Source organism: Silene latifolia, chromosome 6 (genome assembly GCF_048544455.1).
Source record: "Silene latifolia isolate original U9 population chromosome 6, ASM4854445v1, whole genome shotgun sequence".
Lineage (NCBI taxonomy): Eukaryota > Viridiplantae > Streptophyta > Magnoliopsida > Caryophyllales > Caryophyllaceae > Silene > Silene latifolia.
Window position 1 is genome coordinate 133,315,131 of NC_133531.1, and position 22,580 is coordinate 133,337,710.

At 38.4% G+C, this 22,580-nt stretch overlaps 1 protein-coding gene and 1 long non-coding RNA gene across 2 annotated transcripts; one reads left to right on the plus strand and one right to left on the minus strand.

The window, feature by feature from the left end:
• Nucleotides 1–6,754: 6,754 nt before the first annotated feature.
• LOC141659020 (uncharacterized) lies at nt 6,755–8,787 on the minus strand. The gene is made up of 2 exons (XR_012549570.1): nt 8,684–8,787; nt 6,755–6,945 (listed from the first exon to the last, which is right to left on the minus strand). It is a non-coding gene; the product is annotated as an uncharacterized LOC141659020 (long non-coding RNA).
• A 7,459-nt stretch (nt 8,788–16,246) lies between these two features.
• On the plus strand, nt 16,247–17,626 carry LOC141588719 (uncharacterized). The gene has a single exon (XM_074410147.1). It carries the CDS (start codon nt 16,247–16,249, stop codon nt 17,624–17,626), a length of 1,380 nt encoding a protein of 459 aa, XP_074266248.1.
• Nucleotides 17,627–22,580: the final 4,954 nt, after the last annotated feature.

The window sequence follows — 22,580 nt, forward strand, 5'->3', positions numbered from 1 at the left end:
ATCTGTCTTGCTAGTAGAGCCGTATGAACGGCTTGTTGAGCCTTGATATCCTTGACCTACTGTTTTGGACAAGAGTCCTTTACGGATGTCATCTTCAATCCTTGTCCCTAGTACGGTTAAGTCCTTGAAACTTTTGATGTTTTGGTATCTCAAATGGTTGGCATAAATGGGTTTGATATTATCCACGAACTTCTCCATAAGGGTAGCCTTATCCGGGCATTCAACTAGTTGGGTACTAGTCTTCCTCCACCTACTTAGGAAGTCGGTGAATCCTTCTTTGTCATTTTGGGTAAGAACCTCTAGAGTGCGCATGTTAACTTGGATCTCGGCATTATCCGCATATTGTTTAGAAAACTCGATTGCAGCATCTTCCCAAGTAGCGACCTTCTTATGATCTAGAGAGTAGAACCATTGCTTTGGGATAGTGTCAAGAGATGAAGGAAAGATCCTTAAGAACATCTCGGGTTTGATGCCTTTGATAGACATGTAATCCTTGAAAGCACGGATGTGGTTCAAAGGGTTCTCATGACCCTTGAATTTAGGGATATCCGTCATATTGAAGTTGGTTGGTAATTTGGCATCGACGGCCTCGTACTTGCGATTATTTTCTCTATAAATGTCATCCCCCTTAAGGTACATCAATTGCTCCTCTAAGTATTGGAGTCTTTTCTCAGCTACAGTCATCCCCATGAGAGGATTTTCATCCCTGGATTCATTCTCGGAGTCACCTATTACTTCACTTTCATGAGGAGGCAACCTTCCCTCTACGGCATAGATCCGGCCCTCGATGGTCTCAAGGTGATCATGGAATTGGTCTTGGGTATCTTGGATACGGGCTAGCGCGGCTAGGATTCGATCATTACCATCTTGAAGTTGGTTGAGGTTCGTTTCGCTGGATCCAGGCATCTTGAAAACTGGATAAGAGATCGATGACGAATCAAAACACGATCGACCATTCTAACACGCTTGCTAAAAGAAGAAATGTTTTGACTCGTGAAGTGGGTGTGTGCCACCTGTGTTGAGTGAGTTTTGAAGAAAGACAAAGATTTTGAAAATGTGTATCCTAGTCAACTATAGTGTAGTCATAGGAGTGGACTCGAAGTGAGGTTTTGAAATGGGCTTGTGGCCCGAATTTTGACTTGACAAACGGACAGAGTTTCGACTGGATTTTGCGCTAATCAAATGGCCTATTTCGAAATTTTGATTAAGAAAAGGGGTTTTGATTTTTGAAAAATCGTCATAGTTTTGTTTATAAAATGGTGATCATATAATGTACAAGCATTTATACAAGCATTATAACGGGATGTTGAGTGCATTTAAGAGGTTTTTGGTTTAAAGGGTGGGTTGCCATACCGAACCATCAAACCCGAAGTCTGTGGAGAGGCTCGTACCAAACAAGAGTAAGGCCGATTCCTAGTCCATTTCCTCAAGTAGTGAAGGCCCTTGACACAAACAAGAGTAAGCATCATGGTATGGATGACGTCAATCACTATCCATCCTTAGGCCCAAATAAGAATTAGGACCGTTTAGACGGGACGATTGGTCGAATAGGTTGGGTTGGGCCTAGGAAGGCCGAATAAAACGGTCTAGGAAGACTGAGTTATGAAAACCGACAATTCTCTTGTACAAACTATTCCCTAACCTTGTTCAAGTTTCACCCTTAGCTACACGTAAGTGTATTATCCCCAGCGGAGTCGCCAAACTGTGGACAGCGGGGGGCCCACGGGGGTGCTTGAGAGAGAAGAGAAACAAGCGTTTGCATTTTTGTTGGAGTCGCCACCAATTTTTATGGGAAATTGGAACCGTTCGAATACCTCGTGTCATGTCAAGACACAAAGTAGAGACATGAACACTAAGAAATCGTTACCCTTAGCATTCTATGTCTAGAATGACTCTCGTGGATGCCAATGAACACGGGTGTTCACGGAGATCTGGAGTAAGGGGTGAGGGTACGTATTAGGAAGCTCTTTTGATCGAACATCTAATCCCGCCCGCCTCGATAGCGGCCTCTACTAATGATTAGGGACATCATTTATACTTGATATATCGTCGATTGTATGCATGCAATGCAACATCCAAGTTTTAATCCTAGCATGTGAGAATTAATACTAAGTCGGTGGACAATTAATTTAGCAAACAATTAGGTCGAAGTAGGAATTTATGTTCAATTACATGTGAAAACATACAAATGATACAAAAATACAATGATGAATATGATAAAAGAAAATTACAATAATGAAGATTACAGTAATTACATTGGATTAGGCGATTTATGTCGAAAATACCTTTAAAACGGATAATTTGAGAAAAAAAAAAAGAAAGAATAAATTAACGAACAGATCAGTAGGCGATAATACGAATAATAGTTGGTTAAATGTAAGTTAATTAAACTAATTCAAGGCGTAAAACGGAGTTGGGACAGAAATTCAACCGGAATAAAGCAGCAGAGTCAAGGTCCTTTGAATAGGCGCAACAGACGCCTTTGCGTCTGTTTCACGACCGAACTGGTGTGAAGTTTAATTGCGTGTTGTTAATACTCATTGGTGAATTTAACGATGGATTAATTTATTTACTCGGATGGAAGTGATTAGTAGGTTATTTACATACGATTAAGGGGTCATAAAACAATAAAACATGGATGAGGCGAAGATAAGACGGATTAATTATATGATTAATGATTGATTAGTGACATAGGTGAACTAAACAAATTAATTAGACTAAACTAAACATGATGAATTAATGACGAATTAATGATGAACATGCGATGAATGTGACAAAAGACAGATTAAAATATATCAAAGACGAATTCCAGAAACTCAATATGAACAAATCGAACTTCTACAACCCGGATTGAATTTAATGACGAAAACCCGCAAATATTGGTTATAAGGGATTTAAGTCGAATTTAATGACGGATTAAATATGTTAATGATAACGAATAATATACATGAAATTATTAGACTATTATGACGAAGAATTAACAAGAAACGAACGAAACAAATAAACTTTGACGAATTACAGAGGACGAAGGAAGAAGAAAGGAAGCAGGAACTGCGGCAGCCTCACGAAGAGGCACAGCAGGTACTGCGCTCCTTCGAAGAGGCGCAGCAGTTGCTGCGTCCTTTCTCGACGGTTAGTCTTCTGGAAATCCGTAAAAAGAGGTTTTAACAAAGGGTTTTGTAAATCGGTTTTAAGAGGTATTTTCGACATAAACTTTACAATTGTGATGCAATAATTAAAATACAATAAATAAAAGAGAGATTATACACCCTCAGACTTACATGTTGACGAAATGAGAAGGACTAAGATATCGATTAGTGATGCTCGACGCGAATGCAAAGAAAGTGCCCTCGTAAGAGGAAAACGATTAGATTAATTAAGTTGATTGATTGTGTAGTTGGTCAAATTGGTCGGTCATGCAAACGAGGCTGGTACTCAGAAGGATCCGAGCTTACGTGGTCGAAAGATCAAGCACGTAGACGCCAAAAAGTAAGAACAAAAGTCTAGAATGCAAAGGGAGAAGAGAAGGGCGGACACTCGCGTGAAAAATATGAGGAGCGAAGGCTCCTATTTATACTAATCACGTGGAGGAATTAGGGTTTCAGAGACTCTTTGGAAGTGAATCTCGGAAAGATATGAAAAAGATACGAAAACTACGCAGAATAGGACCTGGGAAGAGGCGCAGCAGTAATCGCGTCTCTTGGAAGAGGCGCAGCACTGCTGCGTACGTTTCCCAAGTGGTTTCCTCCTGCGGAAGAAAGATTTCCGTGTTTTAGTTATGGTAGGACGGAATAATTTGGTTTTCCTTAATACTTTATATGAATATTACGGGAAATTGTTTGCCAAAAGATAAAGATTGTGAAGTATTTATAAAATATGGAATAGAAATATCCGGAACATTCCAGAACATTCCGACTCGGGATTGAACGATCATTAGAAAATGGAGACGGTTTTAGACTCGGACTCCAAATGTACTCTAATTACTGTCAAAACGACCGTATCGGCACGTAGATGACAACTAAGAGGTAGACATTAATATTTGAGCAATCACTTGACGATAAACTTATGAACCGTCACAAATCGTTCCGCGTACCAAACATGCGGCCCAATCATCACCGGGTGGTTTGCGAGAGGTGCAGAAATGAGGTATCTACACATTTCAATCCTCAGTACCTGTAGGATTTCCTTTCTTTCAAAATTTACATATGTACATTTGATAAGACTGATTTAATAATTATATACACCGGTATAAATCTCTCTAAATAGCCTATAAGACCAAAATATATTAATTCCTTTAATAGAAAACAATTTCGTAAAATTTGCGTACTGACCAACAATATAAATTCCAACGCATATTTATATGAGCACAAAATATAAACTCACACTATATATTATCGTATTGAGAGCGATAAACATCATTAGAATTTAGAACATGGTTGATTGGTTATCACTAGGGCTGAGAAAAAAATCTAATACGAACTTTTAACCAAATCCGATCCGCTTTCTGGATTTTAAAAAAAACTGAATATCTGGATTCCATTTAAATTGGATATTCAATCCGGTTTTTTCGATTAAACTGGATCAGATGTGGATTGAGAAATTTTAAAATCGAATGTCCGAATCAGATCTAAATTTCAAAAAACTTAAATAAAAACCAGGAAAGAAAAGTCAAAAACTACCCTTCTCTCTTGTTTTATACTTCGTAATCTTTATTTAGAGCATGTTTGGCCAAGTTTTTAGAATATAGTTTTTATTTTTCAAAATTGATTTTCCAAAAACTTATTTTCTAGAAATTGGGGTGTGTTTGGTTAAACTTATAATAAAAGTGTTTTTGATAACTTTTTAATGTTTGGCCTAACTTGATTAAAAAGGTCATTTTAACACTGTAAAAATCAATGCATGTATAAAATAGAGTATTGCCTTTTATAGTAGGATTATTTCATGAGAATAATCCATTATATAGCTTCCCTGCAAATAACACTCCATCCTATCAGTAATTTCAATTAAATCCATCATATCCCCTTTTCTTCCCATAACAAACTTACCCAATTTTTTGACTGGTTACACGAGTCCTTTATAGCGCATTTTATCCTCACTCATGCGCATCCCAAGAACCTTCCCAGGAGGTCACTCATCCTAAGACTACTCCCAGCCAAGCACACTTAACTGTGAAGTTCTTTTACATGGATGACCATAAAATAAATTGCACTTTGTTGATATGAGTAGTACTTCTGATGCAGGAGCATGCTCGGAACAAGCAAATGAGATCCTTATTAGTCGAAATGTGACTCAACTAGTAAAAGGGTTTGAGTTTGGATCGAGTAATGTGTTAATGCTGAAATGGGAAGGCGTTGGAGCTGCATATCACGGCTCCAGGGCTGCATATCACGGCTCCTAGGACGGCTAGGATACACGGTTTCCTAAATCGTGTAGGAATAATAAATTAGTTTATTTACTGTTTCCAAATAAAGTTAGGAAAGCTAGATTTTCCTAATCCTAGTTTGATTAGAATACTCTAAAATCTGATTGTATTCTAATATTAGTATTTTAATAACTTTCCTAGTTAGTTTAAGAAAAGGAAATAACTTTCCTAGTTAGTTTAGGAAAAGGAAATAACTTTCCTAGTTAGTTTAGGAAAAGGAAAGATAGCTTGATTTGCAAGCTAGGGTTTGGGTCAAATTATGACCTCGTTTAGGAGTATAATAGGACCGTGTGTAATCAGAAACAAAGAACATCGAATTTCCAGAAATAAAATTGTTTACGTTTGTGAGCATTATTTTGATTAGGTTTACGAGCTTAATCTTTAGGTCTTCCTTGCGAGGTTGATTGCGTGAATCTGCGTTTGATACCTTGCGAGGTTAGGACTAGGAATTCACCATACTATCCGGTTACTTCAATAATCACGAAATAATCAGTCCAAACAAATCAATTTCCGCTGCAAATTTACTAGTTACAACGACATACACATTCACAGATTTAGCAAACTCAAACGAACAGTTCCACGATCTGTTCATTCTCGTTTTTCCGTATAGTTTTACATCAAATTGGTATCAGAGCTAAGTTCAGATTTATTCCTTAATAGATCTGTCTTGGGACGTTGCTAATAATGGTTAAAGACGGTGATGAGGGTCCGAAAACATGGGAAGATGGTCATAACGAGCTGAAGTTAGAGATGGCTCAGATGGCTTACGTTTTAAAAAACATAGCAAGCATGTTGAAGGCTAAGGAGAAGAAAAAGGAATCGGACACTCCATCCGAATCTGAAGAAGAAGACGAGCAGCCAAAGAGAAAGTCGAGAAATAAGAACGATGATGATCAGGGTTTAAAACTCGATATTCCAGACTTTGATGGCGAGATGGATCCGGAAAAATTTCTGGATTGGGTAAGACAAGCTGAGAGGGTCTTCGAGTATAAAGAGTATGATGACAAGAAGCAATTTAAGGTTGCAATCTTGAAGCTTACAAACTATACATCTTTATGGTACGAAAATCTGAAAAAAGAGAGGAAAAAGGAGGGCAAAGACAAGATCGAATCCTGGATCAAATTAAAGAAGCACCTGATGAGACGATTCCTGCCAAGGGTGTGACACCCTCATTCATTGCAAAAAAAGTAAACACATAATTCTAGATAAAAACTGCATGGATATGTTTGTAATAGGTTCATTTGGGTAAAAACCTGTAATTTTTAAAACCTGAACCTGTTATAAAAATATCCAAATGGGAAGGTGTCAAACATGCAAGGTCCAAAATAAATCTCATGAATGAAACATCGCTAAAGTCGCGAAACAAAGTTATACAACCCAAGTATGAGAAAGGGAGACATATGTCCCTAAAAAGTATATGACATAAAAAGTGTTTAAGGGTCACAATATAATAAAGCCAATCTAGGTCCCAAGGTTACTTTGCTCGCTAGCTCGTCCATGTACCCCATATATGCATCACCTACCTGTCAATCGCATTTTATATAAATACGAAAGCCACGGTCAGTGGGGAGTAACTCCAAGTTCTCCCAGCCACGAAATGTCATAATTAATATAACATGTAAACATAAGAATATGAATACGAATAACACATAGCCTTAGCATATAGATGCTAGACAATCGTGCTTATCATGTGAACAACAATATAACAACACATAGTACTAGCATGTGAATACTAGACCGACTCATACTACACTATCATGTGAATCACATAACATCCAGGAATCCAAACTCTATCAACCATAGACGGCTTGCATCTCACCTTCTATGATTCATAGAATCATCAAACAAGAAAGGACAATATATCTAGAGACAGGCATAAGTTCTTAAGACAGTCAATAGTCACTCTGTAACTCGAGTCTATACCACGAGGTAAGGTAAACACCCTAGTCCTAAACCTGCGTAGACCTAGCGACATGCGGAAAGTACCGCATCCAAGACCCATGATCACACACATGAGTACCCCTAAGGAGTCCACCAAAGGGTTGGCTAGTACTTAAGCTGACCACATACTTCTAAGAGTACGTCAGGAGATCATGCCCTAACTTGGATATAAGCCCACCAAGCTAAGACACAAAGGCTATTAAGCGGTGAACATACACTCGTCAAAGACTATAAGGGCCTATCTATGACGAAGGCCAAAATACTCACCTAGGACCTAGTCCCAGCTTGAATACTTTAGCCCACTCCACACAAGACAAGTAGGACACCCAATTAACCATAAGAGGGGCAAAGAGTCCAAACTTGCACACACAAAAGATCATACACACCCTAGCATATGAAAGACTACGCAAGAGCATATTCAGCTGACAATCCAACAATATCTCCAATATCGATAATAATCCGATTCCGGCTAACCAACGGATACCATAATCCATGAGAACAAGCTAAAATGGCAAAGAGGCAATAAGACTCAAGCATAAGGCATCCAAAGCATCCAACAACCAACATGTGAAATGATAATTACAAATATCAAGGCATAACATAAACATCCAATAACAACCAATCTCACCTCAAAGACAAACCCTCGACCCGAGTCCCGCGACGGGTCATCGGTCAAATCGAGGCTGACCGGTTTAAACCTAGTTTGACCAAACTCGTTCGGTCAAACTGCCCAGCTCGAGTCTTGGCCTACTTTGGCCCAAATCACAAAATTCATCACAATATCATTCTCATGCCATTTCCAATTTCTATCATGTGAAAGACTATCAACATAAGAAAATATATTCCAACTTACAAAATAACTAATTCCACAAAATTCTCGCATAATAAAATAGCATAAATAACCGTCTCACACAAGGGTAAACTTTTCTATAAATTTTAATCGATAAAACGACGTCATTTACTCATACGGACTCCGAATTGAGTGATTCAAGTGGCTAAACCACCTAATTTTTCGATGCCGTTCAATCTGTCATATTTTTGGAAACATTGGAAAATGTCTCGGTCCGATACTGACGCGTTCCAGCCAAAACACAGACTTGTCACAACACATAATTCCTCATCCAAATTTGTTCCAAACAATAATATACAAATGGGTAACATAAACTAAATATAAGCATACTCATCTTACTCCATTCATTCATTTATCAACAAGATCGTCTCAAACAACAACAAACAACAACAAATGACAACAAACAACAACAAACAACAAATACAACTACTAATGTGACATTAATTCGTCGAGTAACTCGGAATAGTTACCTTAAGCTAGCAAAGAGACAAGTAATAACTTGAGAAAGCTTCTAAAACCCAAAATTACTCTTCATCTTCAACAACATATGAGTCACCTAACTCATCTTCAAATTCTTCACCTATAAGAACAACAAAAACACTATTATTAAGCTTAAATTCGAAACCCTAAAAAAAAGTGTCTTAAACAAAAATTGGGGGAAATGAAAATAAAGCTTACTAGTAGATGAGGATTGAAGAGAGGATTCCAAATATATAATTTTTATGAGATTTGGTGGAGAAATGAAGGATTTATGGTGGATTTAGGGATTGTAAGGAGGATTTTTAGTGGGTTTTTGGTGTTTGAGAGAAGGAGGAGATAGGTTGAGTTATGGAGGAAATGAAAATTGGAAGAGGGGACAAATGGAGGGTAGGTGGCCAGCCAAAAGGCATGGGGAGATGGGTCATTTGTTTACGTTTTGGTTCGTTTCGACGGAAATTAGAAATATTCGTCGAACGCGATTTCCGAGAAAATTAAAGTTCTTAAACACGATTTTACTAAAAGATTAAGTACTCATATGCCCAATATCCAAACTCGTTTACCCAACGACCGTAAGAAATGGGAAAATCCCAATTTTACGACTTTTATCCGAAATCTATTTTATCAAAGGTAAAGGTTTAAATATAGTTTAAATCACTTTTAAACATTTCTAAACTATCAAAAATGATTACATTTCTTCAAAATAAAATAAGGTTATATTTTATCAAATAAATTTTATTTCAAATAAATTAATATTAAATTAAAATAGATTAAAATATTACTCTTAAAATATAATAAAGGTTTTCAAATTTACGGGGTGTTACAATCATCCCTCCTTTTAAGAAGTTTCGTCCCCAAAACTTAGAAGAAGGAACATTGTATATATGTAGGTCTATCTCTTTAAAATTACGTAAACAAAATCTTCAAAATATGAACGTATGAAATATAAGTGTCTTTTCAATGGAACGGAATATCCTCGTCGGCCGTCCAAGAACATCAACATTCCAAATCAAAGACATAAAAATATATATTTTTACACCAACAAATGAGAAAACCAATTATCGGACGTCTCCAATAACGAGCTTTACCACTCATTGACGTTAAAACCAGTGAAAAACATTAAAACATTTCCAAAAGTCTTTAGTTCGAAACTCTATAATAAGGACAATAACTTCACTAGCTATGACCAAACTCTAACTACGACTTTTAAACAACTAGGCAAGGACTACTAACGCGGAGAGTATTTAAGAGAAGGAGAGGAACACTCGAAAGGATAGCTAAAACTCACAAGAATTAGATAAAGGAAAGAGAATCACCTCACGAGAAAAGTTTGGGATATTTAGCTAACATAGAAGATTCAGGCTCCCAAGTTTCTTCTTCGACATTTCCACAACGCCAAAGGATACGAACTAGGGGCACAACTTTGTTTCTAAGTTGCTTGTTTGCCCTTTCGAGGATTCAGATCGGCCTTTCTTCCAAAGCCAAGTTAGGTTCCAAATCTGGGATTTCTTCTTGAATAACATGGCTTGGATCACTAATGTACTTCCTCAACTGAGATACATGGAAGACATCATGAACCTTGCTCAAATTCGGGGGCAACTCTAAACGGTAAGCAACGGGACCAATCTTCTCAAGCACACGGAAAGGTCCAATGTATTTGGGACTCAGCTTTCCTTTCACACCAAACCGTTTTACCCCTTTCATAGGTGATACTTTAAGGAACACTCGATCATCAACCTCAAAGGTAAGTGGTCGACGACGGACATCGGCAAATGATCTGAACTTGATTGATGGTCTCAGTTACCAAATCGGGTCCCAACACATGAGCATCTTGGACTTGATCCCAACAAACAGGACTACGGCACTTCCTACAGTACAAAGCTTCATAAGGTGACATCTTGATAGAGGAATTATAGCTATTGTTGTAGGAGAATTCGACAAGAGGTAAACATTTCTCCCAAGAAGTGTGGAAGTCTAAAGCACAAGCACGGAGGAGGTCCTCTAAAGTCTAGATAGTCCTCTCAATCTGCCCATCTGTAGCGGCATGAAAAGCGTTACTCATCAGTAGCTTACTACCAATGGCTTCTTGCAAAGCAGTCCAGAAACGGGAACAGAATCTAGGGTCACGATCTGAAACTATATCCTTAGGCACTCCATGGTAGCGTACTATCTCCCTCACATAGGCCTCAGCTAGGACATGTAATTTCCATGTCTCCTTGATAGGTATAAACCTAGCACATTTGGTCAATCGATCTACAACCACCCAAACCGCAGCTTTTCCGCTAGCAGTCTTAGGTAAAGCCATCACAAAGTCCATGGAGATGGACTCCCATTTCCAAAGGGGAACATCCAAAGGTTGTAGCAAACCCCCGGGTTTCTGATGCTCAATCTTCACTTTCTGACAGGTAAGACACTTGCTAACATACTCTAGGACATCAATCTTCATCCTAGGCCACCAAAACTGTAATCTCAAGTCTTTATACATCTTGTCACCACCAGAATGAATAGAGTAAGGAGAAGGTGAGCTTCATCAAGGATCTTCTTCCTCAACTCGGCTACTCTAGGAACATACATCCTATCTTGGTAACGAAGGTATCCATCACTATCCACCACACAATCCTTAGCTTGCCCAAGTTGGATTTTTGCTTGAATGGACTTGAAAGTAGCATCCTCAGGTAGCCAAGTACGGATCTCACGGTAAAAATCGGGTTCTGCACTCAAGGCACTAAGATAGTCAAAGCCCTTCCCAACAAGGCTTATCCCTAACTTTTAAAATTCCGTGGTAAGTTCAAACACATGGATAGTGCTCAAGGAGTGACTAGTCTTCCTACTCAAAGCATCGGCCACCACATTTGCTTTCCCTTCATGATAAATCAACTCGGCATCATAATCATTCACCAACTCTAGCCATCTTCTTTGCCTCATATTCAATTCTTTCTGGGTAAAGATACACCTCAAACTCTTATGATCGGTATAAATGCGGCAATGAACTCCAATAAGGTAATGCCTCCATGTCTTCAAGGCATGTACCACGGCGGCTAATTCAAGATCATGAGTCGGATAGTTCACCTCGTGAACCCTCAGTTGTCGAGAAGCACAAGCAATAACCCTTCGGTTTTGCATCAAGACACAACCCAGGCCATGCTTTGAAGCATCACAATAAACATCGTAGTCCACACCATCCTCAGGTAAGGTCAACAAGGATGTCAAAGATAGAGTTTTTATAGGTCACTAGCATTAAACTTAAGGGAGGAGCAAGATGAAGCGAGGAAAGGAGGTATGAACGGTAACGCTCATGGTCAAAGAAGAAGGGAATTAGACAAGAAGAAAACGCCAAGTACTCGAATCCCGAATTACAACATCAGCCTAAACGGTTCCGAAAACTTCCCAACAACAAAACTTATGACCAAAACACTCCCAAGGATTTCCTCAAAACACTCATGTTACTTCATCCTAAGTTATTCCATGAAACAAGGTACTCCACAATAAGTGTGATCTCATCACTCCAGACCCTTAAACATCCACTAACAACTTCCACAAGATCAAGGTCAAGGTTTCCGACAAAGCTATACTCGTATCCAACTAGTGTCAACCATGGGTTTCACAAAATGATAACATCTTCAATCAAGGGTCCTAATTCCAATCTCTAAATCCCCACATTCTAACACCATAAATTAAAACTATGTCCTTCAACTTAACAATTGGCGTCAACCATACCATTATCCTTTCTAGTTACTAAAACAAGTGCTAAGATTTCCCAACAATGTAGCTTAGTCTCACTCTCATTCCATGCCTCAAGTAGTAATTAAGATCACTCACTTAGACCAACTAATACTCCCAAAATTAGTATTTCTCATATGGTAACATATACCTTATAAAATCCTCACATCCAAAGTGATTACGAAAGCCAATCGTAAATTCAACTTACTTACTCTCTCAATCTTACACCTTCGATTCCACCACTCAATTCCTCCTAAGTCTTTCCAACATCACAACCTCTTAAAACCAAGGTTATGGGTTAACCACAAACAATCTCCTCAAAAATCGAATTTACCAAACTAAGATCAACGTTCCTCTAAAGAAAGAGTACTATCAAAAAGGCGTTAAGGTAGGATAAACAAGGAACAAAGGACAAGTTAGGAGGGTACAAGAGTAACTTTCATGGAAAGAGAAAAGAGAGTTTAGAAGGAGAATAAGCACCAAGAGATAAAGAATAAGACAAGGTACACAAAGAATGAGAAACATCTTCGAGGAAGTAGGAGCATTCTTCAAAGGTAAACAAATCTTCAGTCCTCGACAATAGGCACCTAATCTTGATTTTCACGTTGGTAGGTTTACGGTTATTGATACAAGGCACAACAAATATTACATGGCAATCAACAAACATGTTAGAACCTAACAAAGAGCAAACACACAGAGACTACAACATAAGGTCCTAAGTCTACCCATCATACCCATCTCTCAAGTTTATTATTTTAAGGTCAAGTTATTTATATTGGGGTGCACAAACGTGCGTCGGGAGCAAATATGCTCTGATACCAACTACTGTGACACCCTCATTCATTGCAAAAAAAAGTAAACACATAATTCTAGATAAAAACTGCATGGATATATTTGTAATAGGTTCATTTGGGTAAAAACGTAATTTTAAAACCGAACTCGTTATAAAAATATCCAAATGGGAAGGTGTCAAACATGCAAGGTTCAAAATAAATCTCATGAATGAAACATCGCTAAAGTCGCGAAACAAAGTTATACAACCCAAGTATGAGAAAGGGAGACATATGTCCCTAAAAAGTATATGACATAAAAAGTGTTTAAGGGTCACAATATAATAAAGCCAATCTAGGTCCCAAGGTTACTTTGCTCGCTAGCTCGTCCATGTACCCCATATATGCATCACCTACCTGTCAATCGCATTTTATACAAATACGAAAGCCGCTTGTGATCAGTGGGGAGTAACTCCGAGTTCTCCGACCACGAAATGTCATAATTAATATAACATGTAAACATAAGAATATGAATACGAATAACACATAGCCTTAGCATATAGATGCTAGACAATCGTGCTTATCATGTGAACAACAATATAACAACACATAGTACTAGCATGTCAATACTAGACCGACTCATACTACACTATCATGTGAATCACATAACATCCAGGAATCCAAACTTTATCAACCATAGCCGGCTTGCATCTCACCTTCTATGATTCATAGAATCATCAAACAAGAAAGGACAATATATCTAGAGACAGGCATAAGTTCTTAGGACAGTCAATAGTCACTCTATAACTCGAGTCTATACCACGAGGTAAGGTAAACACTCTAGTCCTAAACCTGCGCAGACCTAGCGACATGCGGAAAGTACCGCATCCAAGACCCATGATCACACACATTAGTACCCCTAAGGAGTCCACCAAAGGGTTGGCTAGTACTTAAGCTGACCACATACTTCTAAGAGTACGTCAGGAGGTCATGCCCTAACTTGGATATAGACTACCAAGCTAAGACACAAAGGCTATTAAGCAGTGAACATACACTCGTCAAAGACTATAAGGGCCTATCTATGACGAAGGCCGAAATACTCACCTAGGACCTAGTCCCAGCTTGAATACTTTAGCCCACTCCACACAAGACAAGTAGGACACCCAATTAACCATAAGAGGGGCAAAGAGTCCAAACTTGCACACACAAAAGATCATACACACCCTAGCATATGAAAGATTACGCAAGAGCATATTCAGCTGACAATCCAACAATATCTCCAATATCGATAATAATCCAGATTCCAGCTAACCAACAGTACCATAATCCATGAGAACAAGCTAAAATGGCAAAGAGGCAATAAGACTCAAGCATAAGGCATCCAAAGCATCCAACAACCAACATGTGAAATGATAATTACAAATATCAAGGCATAACATAAACATCCAATAACAACCAATCTCACCTCAAAGACAAACCCTCGACCCGAGTCCCGCGACGGGTCATCGGTCAAATCGAGGCTGACCGGTTTAAACCTAGTTTGACCAAACTCGTTCGGTCAATCTGACCCAGCTCAGAGTCTTGGCCTACTTTGGCCCAAATCACAAAATTCATCACAATATCATTCTCATGCCATTTCCAATTTCTATCATGTGAAAGACTATCAACATAAGAAAATATATTCCAACTTACAAAATAACTAATTCCACAAAATTCTTGCATAATAAAATAGCATAAATAACCGTCTTACACAAGGGTAAACTTTTCTATAAATTTTGATCGATAAAACGACGTCATTTACTCATACGGACTCCGAATTGAGTGATTCAAGTGGCTAAACCACCTAATTTTTCGATGTCGTTCAATCTGTCATATTTTTGGAAACATTGGAAAATGTCTCGGTCCGATACTGACGCGTTCCAGCCAAAACACGGACTTGTCACAACACATAATTCCTCATCCAAATTTGTTCCAAACAATAATATACAAATGGGTAACATAAACTAAATATAAGCATACTCATCTTACTCCATTCATTCATTTATCAACAAGATCGTCTCAAACAACAACAAACAACAACAAATGACAACAAACAACAACAAATGACAACAAACAACAACAAACAACAAATACAACTACTAATGTGACATTAATTCGTCGAGTAACTCGGAATAGTTACCTTAAGCTAGCAAAGAGACAAGTAATAACTTGAGAAAGCTTCTAAAACCCAAAATTACTCTTCATCTTCATCAACATATGAGTCACCTAACTCATCTTCAAATTCTTCACCTATAAGAACAACAAAAACACTATTATTAAGCTTAAATTCGAAACCCTAAAAAAAAGTGTCTTAAACAAAAATTGGGGGAAATGAAAATAAAGCTTACTAGTAGATGAGGATTGAAGAGAGGATTCCAAATATATAATTTTTATGAGATTTGGTGGAGAAATGAAGGATTTATGGTGGATTTAGGGATTGTAAGGAGGATTTTTAGTGGGTTTTTGGTGTTTGGGAGAAGGAGGAGATAGGTTGAGTTATGGAGGAAATGAAAATTGGAAGAGGGGATAAATGGAGGGTAGGTGGCCAGCCAAAAGGCATGGGGAGATGGGTCATTTGTTTACGTTTTGGTTCGTTTCGACGGAAATTAGAAATATTCGTCGAACGCGATTTCCGAGAAAATTAAAGTTCTTAAACACGATTTTACTAAAAGATTAAGTACTCATATGCCCAATATCCAAACTCGTTTACCCAACGACCGTAAGAAATGGGGAAATCCCAATTTTACGACTTTTATCCGAAATCTATTTTATCAAAGGTAAAGGTTTAAATATAGTTTAAATCACTTTTAAACATTTCTAAACTATCAAAAATGATTACATTTCTTCAAAATAAAATAAGGTTATATTTTATCAAATAAATTTTATTTCAAATAAATTAATATTAAATTAAAATAGATTAAAATATTACTCTTAAAATATAATAAAGGTTTTCAAATTTACGGGGTGTTACAAAGGGATTATGAACAAGATAACTACTTAAAGCTCCAATCTTTAGAGCAAGGAAGCATGTCCGTGACTGATTATATCAAAGAATTCGAGAAGATGTCGATTGTATGCGATCTTGAGGAAAAACAAGAGCTAAGGGTGGCGAGATTCATCAAGGGCCTAACACCCGCAATTGCAACGAAGGTAGAAATCCAGAATTACGATGGATTCAGCGATGTTTGCAGATTGGCGTTAAAGTTTGAAAAGCATGATAAGGCACGAAAACCTTATGCTTATTCCAAGGGACAAAGTTCGGGAACAAACTCGTATTCCAGGCCAGCTCCTAGCAAGGCTAAAGAAACCCCGAAAGAAGAACCCAAGGACAAAGGAAAGGGTGTTGCCGAGCCAAAAGGGTGTTCTTTGAGGCGTTGTTTCAAGTGTCAAGGCTATGGTCATATAGCAAACGAGTGTCCTCAGAAACGAGCCCTAACAGCTCAAGAATTGTATGATATGATTCCTGTATTTGTCACGCCAGAGGAGGAAACAGTTCAAGAGAATGTTGAAGCTGATGGTGAAGGAATAGTCTATAATTTGGATCCGTTGAGTGAAGAGGAGTGTTTAGTGCTGCGTAATTTGCATATGGAAACGGGTTCAGCTGAGAATGAGCAACGAGAACAAATCTTCCACACTCGGTGCAAGGTAAACCGTAAAATTTGCAATCTTATTATTGATAGTGGATCATGTGCTAATGTAGTAGCAAGGGACCTTGTTGATGAACTGAAATTGCAAACTAGAGACCGAGTTAAACCTTATAAATTGCATTGGTTGAATGGGGAGAATGGGATTCAAGTTAAGAAACAGGCCTTAATTTCGTTAAGTTTAGGACCCTATACTGATGAGGTGTGGTGCGATATTATTCCTATGAATGCATGCCACATTCTGTTGGGTAGGCCTTGGCAATTCGATAGAAAGGTTGAACATGACGGGAGATCCAATGTGTATAGCGTGATGAAGGGTAATGTGAGATATAATCTGAAACCTATGTCACCTAATAAGATTAAAGAGTCTAAAACAAAGAAGGGGAGTATGTTTATGGAGGCTCGGGAGGTTGAGGAGGCTTTAGCTCGCGGAGAACGAACTTATGTACTGCTGGTTCGTGAATTGGGGTCCGTTGGTGTGTATGATGACCGTGGAGTACAGGGGATGTTAGAAGAGTTTCGGGATGTGTTTCTGGATGAATTACCGGATGGGTTGCCTCCTTTACGTGGTATTGAACACCAAATAAATCTGATTCCAGGGGCGGCATTGCCTAATAAGCCGGCCTATCGTTGTAATCCGGAGGAAGCAAAGGAGTTACAGAGACAAGTCCAAGAATTGATAGATAGGGGATATGTTCAAGAGAGCTTAAGTCCGTGTGCAGTGCCTGCGTTATTAGTGCCAAAGAAGGAAGGGACTTGGTGAATGTGCATTGATAGTAGAGCGGTAAAAAACATTACAATCAAATATCGCTTTCCTATGCCAAGACTTGATGATATGCTTGACGAACTTTCTGGTTCAAGTGTCTTTTCTAAACTGGATTTCAGGAGTGGTTACCATCAAATGAGGATTCGAGAAGGGGATGAGTGGAAGACCGCGTTTAAAACGAAGCAGGGGTTATATGAATGGCTTGTGATGCCGTTTGGACTTTGCAACGCTCCTAGTTCGTTTATGAGGCTGATGAATAAAGTGTTAAGGCCGTTCCTTAACAAATTTGTGGTGGTCTATCTTGACGACATCCTGATTTATAGCAAAGATGAAGAGTCGCACAAACAACATTTGCGAGCTGTGTTTGAAGTTCTACGAGTTCAGAAGCTCTATGGCAAATTAGAAAAATGTACTTTTATGGTCTCAAGTGTTGTTTTTCTTGGTTATATTGTGAGTAAAGACGGAGTAAGTATGGACCCATCCAAGGTCGATGCTATTCAAGCCTGGCCAGTTCCGAAATCAACTACAGAGGTGCGAAGCTTTCATGGTTTAGCATCATTTTATAGACGATTCATCCAGGGTTTTAGCTCGATTATGGCTCCAATTACAGAGCTACCCAAGAAGGGAGAGTTCGTGTGGACTACCAGCGCCCAAAAGGCGTTTGAAGATGTGAAGCGCAAGCTGTGTTCCGGGCCTGTTTTAGCACTACCCGATTTTAATAAATTGTTTGAAGTCGAGTATGATGCAAGTGGTGTTGGGATTGGTGTCGTGTTAGTACAAGAGAAGAGACCTATTGCATACTTCTGCGAGAAATTAAACGGTGCAAGGCTGAACTATTCAACTTACGACAAGGAGTTTTATGCAATCGTGAGAGCATTGGACCATTGGAGTCATAATCTGCGTCCGAAGCCGTTTATTTTACATTCTGATCACGAGGCTCTTAAACACATTCATGGACAACAAAAGTTAAATCAAAGACATGCTAAATGGGTTGAATTTTTACAATCCTTCACATTTTCTTCAAAATACAAGACGGGAAGTTCTAATATCGTGGTTGATGCATTATCACGAAGACATTCATTGTTGATTGAGTTGGATGCCAGAATTCTTGGTTTCGAACATATCAAGGAGCTGTACAAATCTGATCCAGAATTTTCGAAGGAAATTATTGATCCAACAAGTTTGTATACTGTTCAAGATGGCTATCTCTTCAAAGGTAATTGGCTATGCATTCCAAATGGGTCGATTAGGGAGTTGTTGGTACGTGAAGCTCATGGCAGGGCTATTGCTGGACACTTTGGAGTTAATAAGACGAGTGACATCCTAAGTGAACACTTCTACTGGCCGAGGATGAATAAGGACGTGCAATAAATCGTGGCGAAATGCGTGGTATGTCAAAAGGCTAAAAGCACGTTCACCAAAGCCTTGTATACACCTCTGCCCGTACCTGTACAACCATGGAACGAGGTAAGCATGGATTTTATCCTTGGTTTGCCGAGAACTCAGAGGGGTAAGGACTCAATTATGGTGGTAGTTGATCGATTCTCGAAGATGGCGCATTTTATTCCGTGTCACAAGACTGATGATGCAACTAAAGTGGCTGATTTGTACTACAGAGAGATCATTCGATTACATGGAATACCTCTTACTATTGTTTCAGATCGAGATGTGAAGTTTCTTAGTTACTTCTGGAAAACGTTATGGCGTTTAATGGGAACTAAGCTTCTTTTCAGTACATCACACCATCCACAAACAGATGGTCAGACCGAGGTAACCAACCGTACTCTGGGGAGTCTATTGCGAGGATTGGTTAGTAAAAGCACGAAGGATTGGGATATCAAATTAGCACATGCTGAATTCGCTTATAATCGTACACCATCGATGACGACGGGACGAGCTCCATTCGAGATTGTCTATGGCGTGAATCCATACCTGCCCATCGATTTAGTGCCCATTCCAAAGAAAGATGTGTTGAGTTTTGAAGCCAAAGAAAGGCAAGCAGCATTTCTCCGAGTATGTGAACAAGTTCGAGCTCAAATTGAGAAGGCAAATGCTAAATACAAGGAGAAGGCTAATAAACATCGTAAGCAGCCTGTTTTCAAGGAAGGTGATCTTGTGTGGTTACATTTAAGGAAGGAACGATTTCCGTCTAAAAGGAAGAACAAGTTGATGCCACGAGCAGATGGTCCATTCAAGATCCTCGAATGTTATGGTTCTAATGCATACAAGCTGGAGTTTCCGAGTGAATATGGTGGGGTGAGCACGACATTCAATGTAGGCGACCTGTCACCGTATCTAGAAGACGAGGATTTGAGGGCAAATTCTCAAAAAGAAGGAGAGAATGATGCAGGAGCATGCTCGGAACAAGCAAATGAGATCCTTATTAGTCGAAATGTGACTCAACTAGTAAAAGGGTTTGAGCTTGGATCGAGTAATGTGTTAATGCTGAAATGGGAAGGCGTTGGAGCTGCATATCACGACTCTGGGGCTGCATATCACGGCTCCTAGGACGGCTAGGATACACGGTTTCCTAAATCGTGTAGGAATAATAAATTAGTTTATTTACTGTTTCCAAATAAAGTTAGGAAAGCTAGATTTTCCTAATCCTAGTTTGATTAGAATACCCTAAAATCTGATTGTATTCTAATATTAGTATTTTAATAACTTTCCTAGTTAGTTTAGAAAAAGAAAATAACTTTCCTAGTTAGTTTAGGAAAAGGAAAGATAGCTTGATTTGCAAGCTAGGGTTTGGGTCGAATTATGACCTCGTTTAGGAGTATAATAGAACCGTGTGTAACCAGAAACAAAGAACATCGAATTTCCAGAAATAAAACTGTTTACGTTTGTGAGCATTATTTTGATTAGGTTTGCGAGCTTAATCTTTAGGTCTTCCTTGCGAGGTTGATTGCGTGAATCTGCGTTTGATAACTTGCGAGGTTAGGACTAGGAATTCACCATACTATCCGGTTACTTCAATAATCACGAAATAATCAGTCCAAACAAATCAATTTCCACTGCAAATTTACTAGTTACAACGACATACATATTCACAGATTTAGCAAACTCAAACGAACAGTTCCACGATCTGTTCATTCTCGTTTTTCCGTATAGTTTTACATCAACTTCTAATCCCTTTAAGTACTAGTCATTTAAGCTTATCACTAGTCCTCTTCAATTAACGTGGGGTGTTACATTTATAACCAAACTTCTTCCTTCTTCCTCATTTCCAGATTCTACTTCATCACCATCACAATTTTCATTCGCCAATCACCACCACTGATAGGCTTATCGCGTACCTATGCAAAGATAATTTCCCTAGACAACAAATAAATGTAGTAATAGGGGTCGAACACAAGGAAACGGGAATTACGTTGTGAAATGCTATGGAAAGATTTCTATCAAGATCGATTTCGTTTTTGATTGGTTTGGTTTGTTTAATGATTAACAAAGACTACGATGTAAATTATATAAATAAAGAGGAGTCTAAGGGGTTCGGGTCACACATGCAAAGGTAAACATATGATCATGATAAATTTGGTACTAATAACATTATCAATTACTTAGGCTTAGAGACACCCACCTTACGGCATTAGTGTCAACCATAGACCGGGTCCTAGAGAAACTCTCGTCCATGACTACGTCGTCCTACTATACATGCTTAGTCTAATTCAATTCCGTGCCTCTCGACTTTAGAACGAATGAACAAACTTAATCAATTGAATAACGCCTTAAACAAAGATTAAACATTATGGCACAAGCATGTGATAGAAGCAATATGAACAATATCATTATCAACCTATTTTAACATGTTATACACTTGATTTTGCATGGCTCCCCTAGCCCTTAGACTAGGAAATTTAGCTACTCATATTAGAATGTGAATTACAAACTATATTGTAAGAAATGTTAAACATGGTTGTATGATTTATATAGACTAGGTGATATAACATGTAAAAGAAATAATACTAATGTAATCTAAATTAAGTACTTTAATTATAAACTATGTGTAAATTAAAATAGAAACGTAAAATTGCAAACTAGAAATAAGAACACCTTAATAGAGAAGAACTTGTAAAGGAGAAGTAAATTATAACCAAATGCTTGAAATATATTAAGAACTAATTGTTTGAGAACTACAAGCTTAACAATATTGTAAAACTAATATGAAAAACTATTGAGAGAAAATATAGTGCTTAAGGCTTTGAAAGGAAATGTGACGTAAAAATGAGATATCCTAAGCCTTGGAAAGTCTCTCCTATTTATAGGAGACGAAGAAGAAACGTAAATCTTCATGGAGCATGCAGCCCCGATCGGGGTTGGGCGGCCCCGATCGGGGTCGTGTGTTTCTAGCCCGTTTCCAATAAATTTCATCTTAAATGATAAGAGTATCCTATGTGGGTGATTAATTAGCGATTAATCACCCAGTTTAAGACCTAATCTCTTGGCATCCTAGGTAGCTTGGAATCCTATTCTTTCCTCTTTGATTTGGACTTGAACATTGGGCTTGACTTTGATTGTTGACTTCTCTTGCATTTTTATTTTGATCCAACATTCCCCTCATGCAAAAACCCATGCAACTTGAAGTACAAAGTCCATGCAACATCCAATTCTTAGTCCATTTGTTCTTCTTTCCACTTAGCTTGCAATTTCTAGCAACTTTGTAGTATTTTAGCTCCAAAAAGCATATTTCCTACAAAATATGTCAAAACATCCAAAACAACTAGAAATGCAAATATTAGCTATAAAACACTTAAGATAAGTGCTAAAGACATGTAAAATCAAGCTAATATAAGGGAGTTAAAATGTATAAAATAGGCACTTATCAACCACTCAACAACCTCCAAAATCACCACCGTCAAAAACACCACCACGCCTCTGCTGAACTCCGACAACTTAAACCAGCGCTGCTCCGACATCGGGGATTATGCGGTTGACGAGTAAGGGAAGAGAG

What these genes read in the sequence shown, in the direction of transcription:
- LOC141588719 (XM_074410147.1), top strand. Translation starts at nt 16,247, where the DNA reads ATGTCCGTGACTGATTATATCAAAGAATTCGAGAAGATGTCGATTGTA.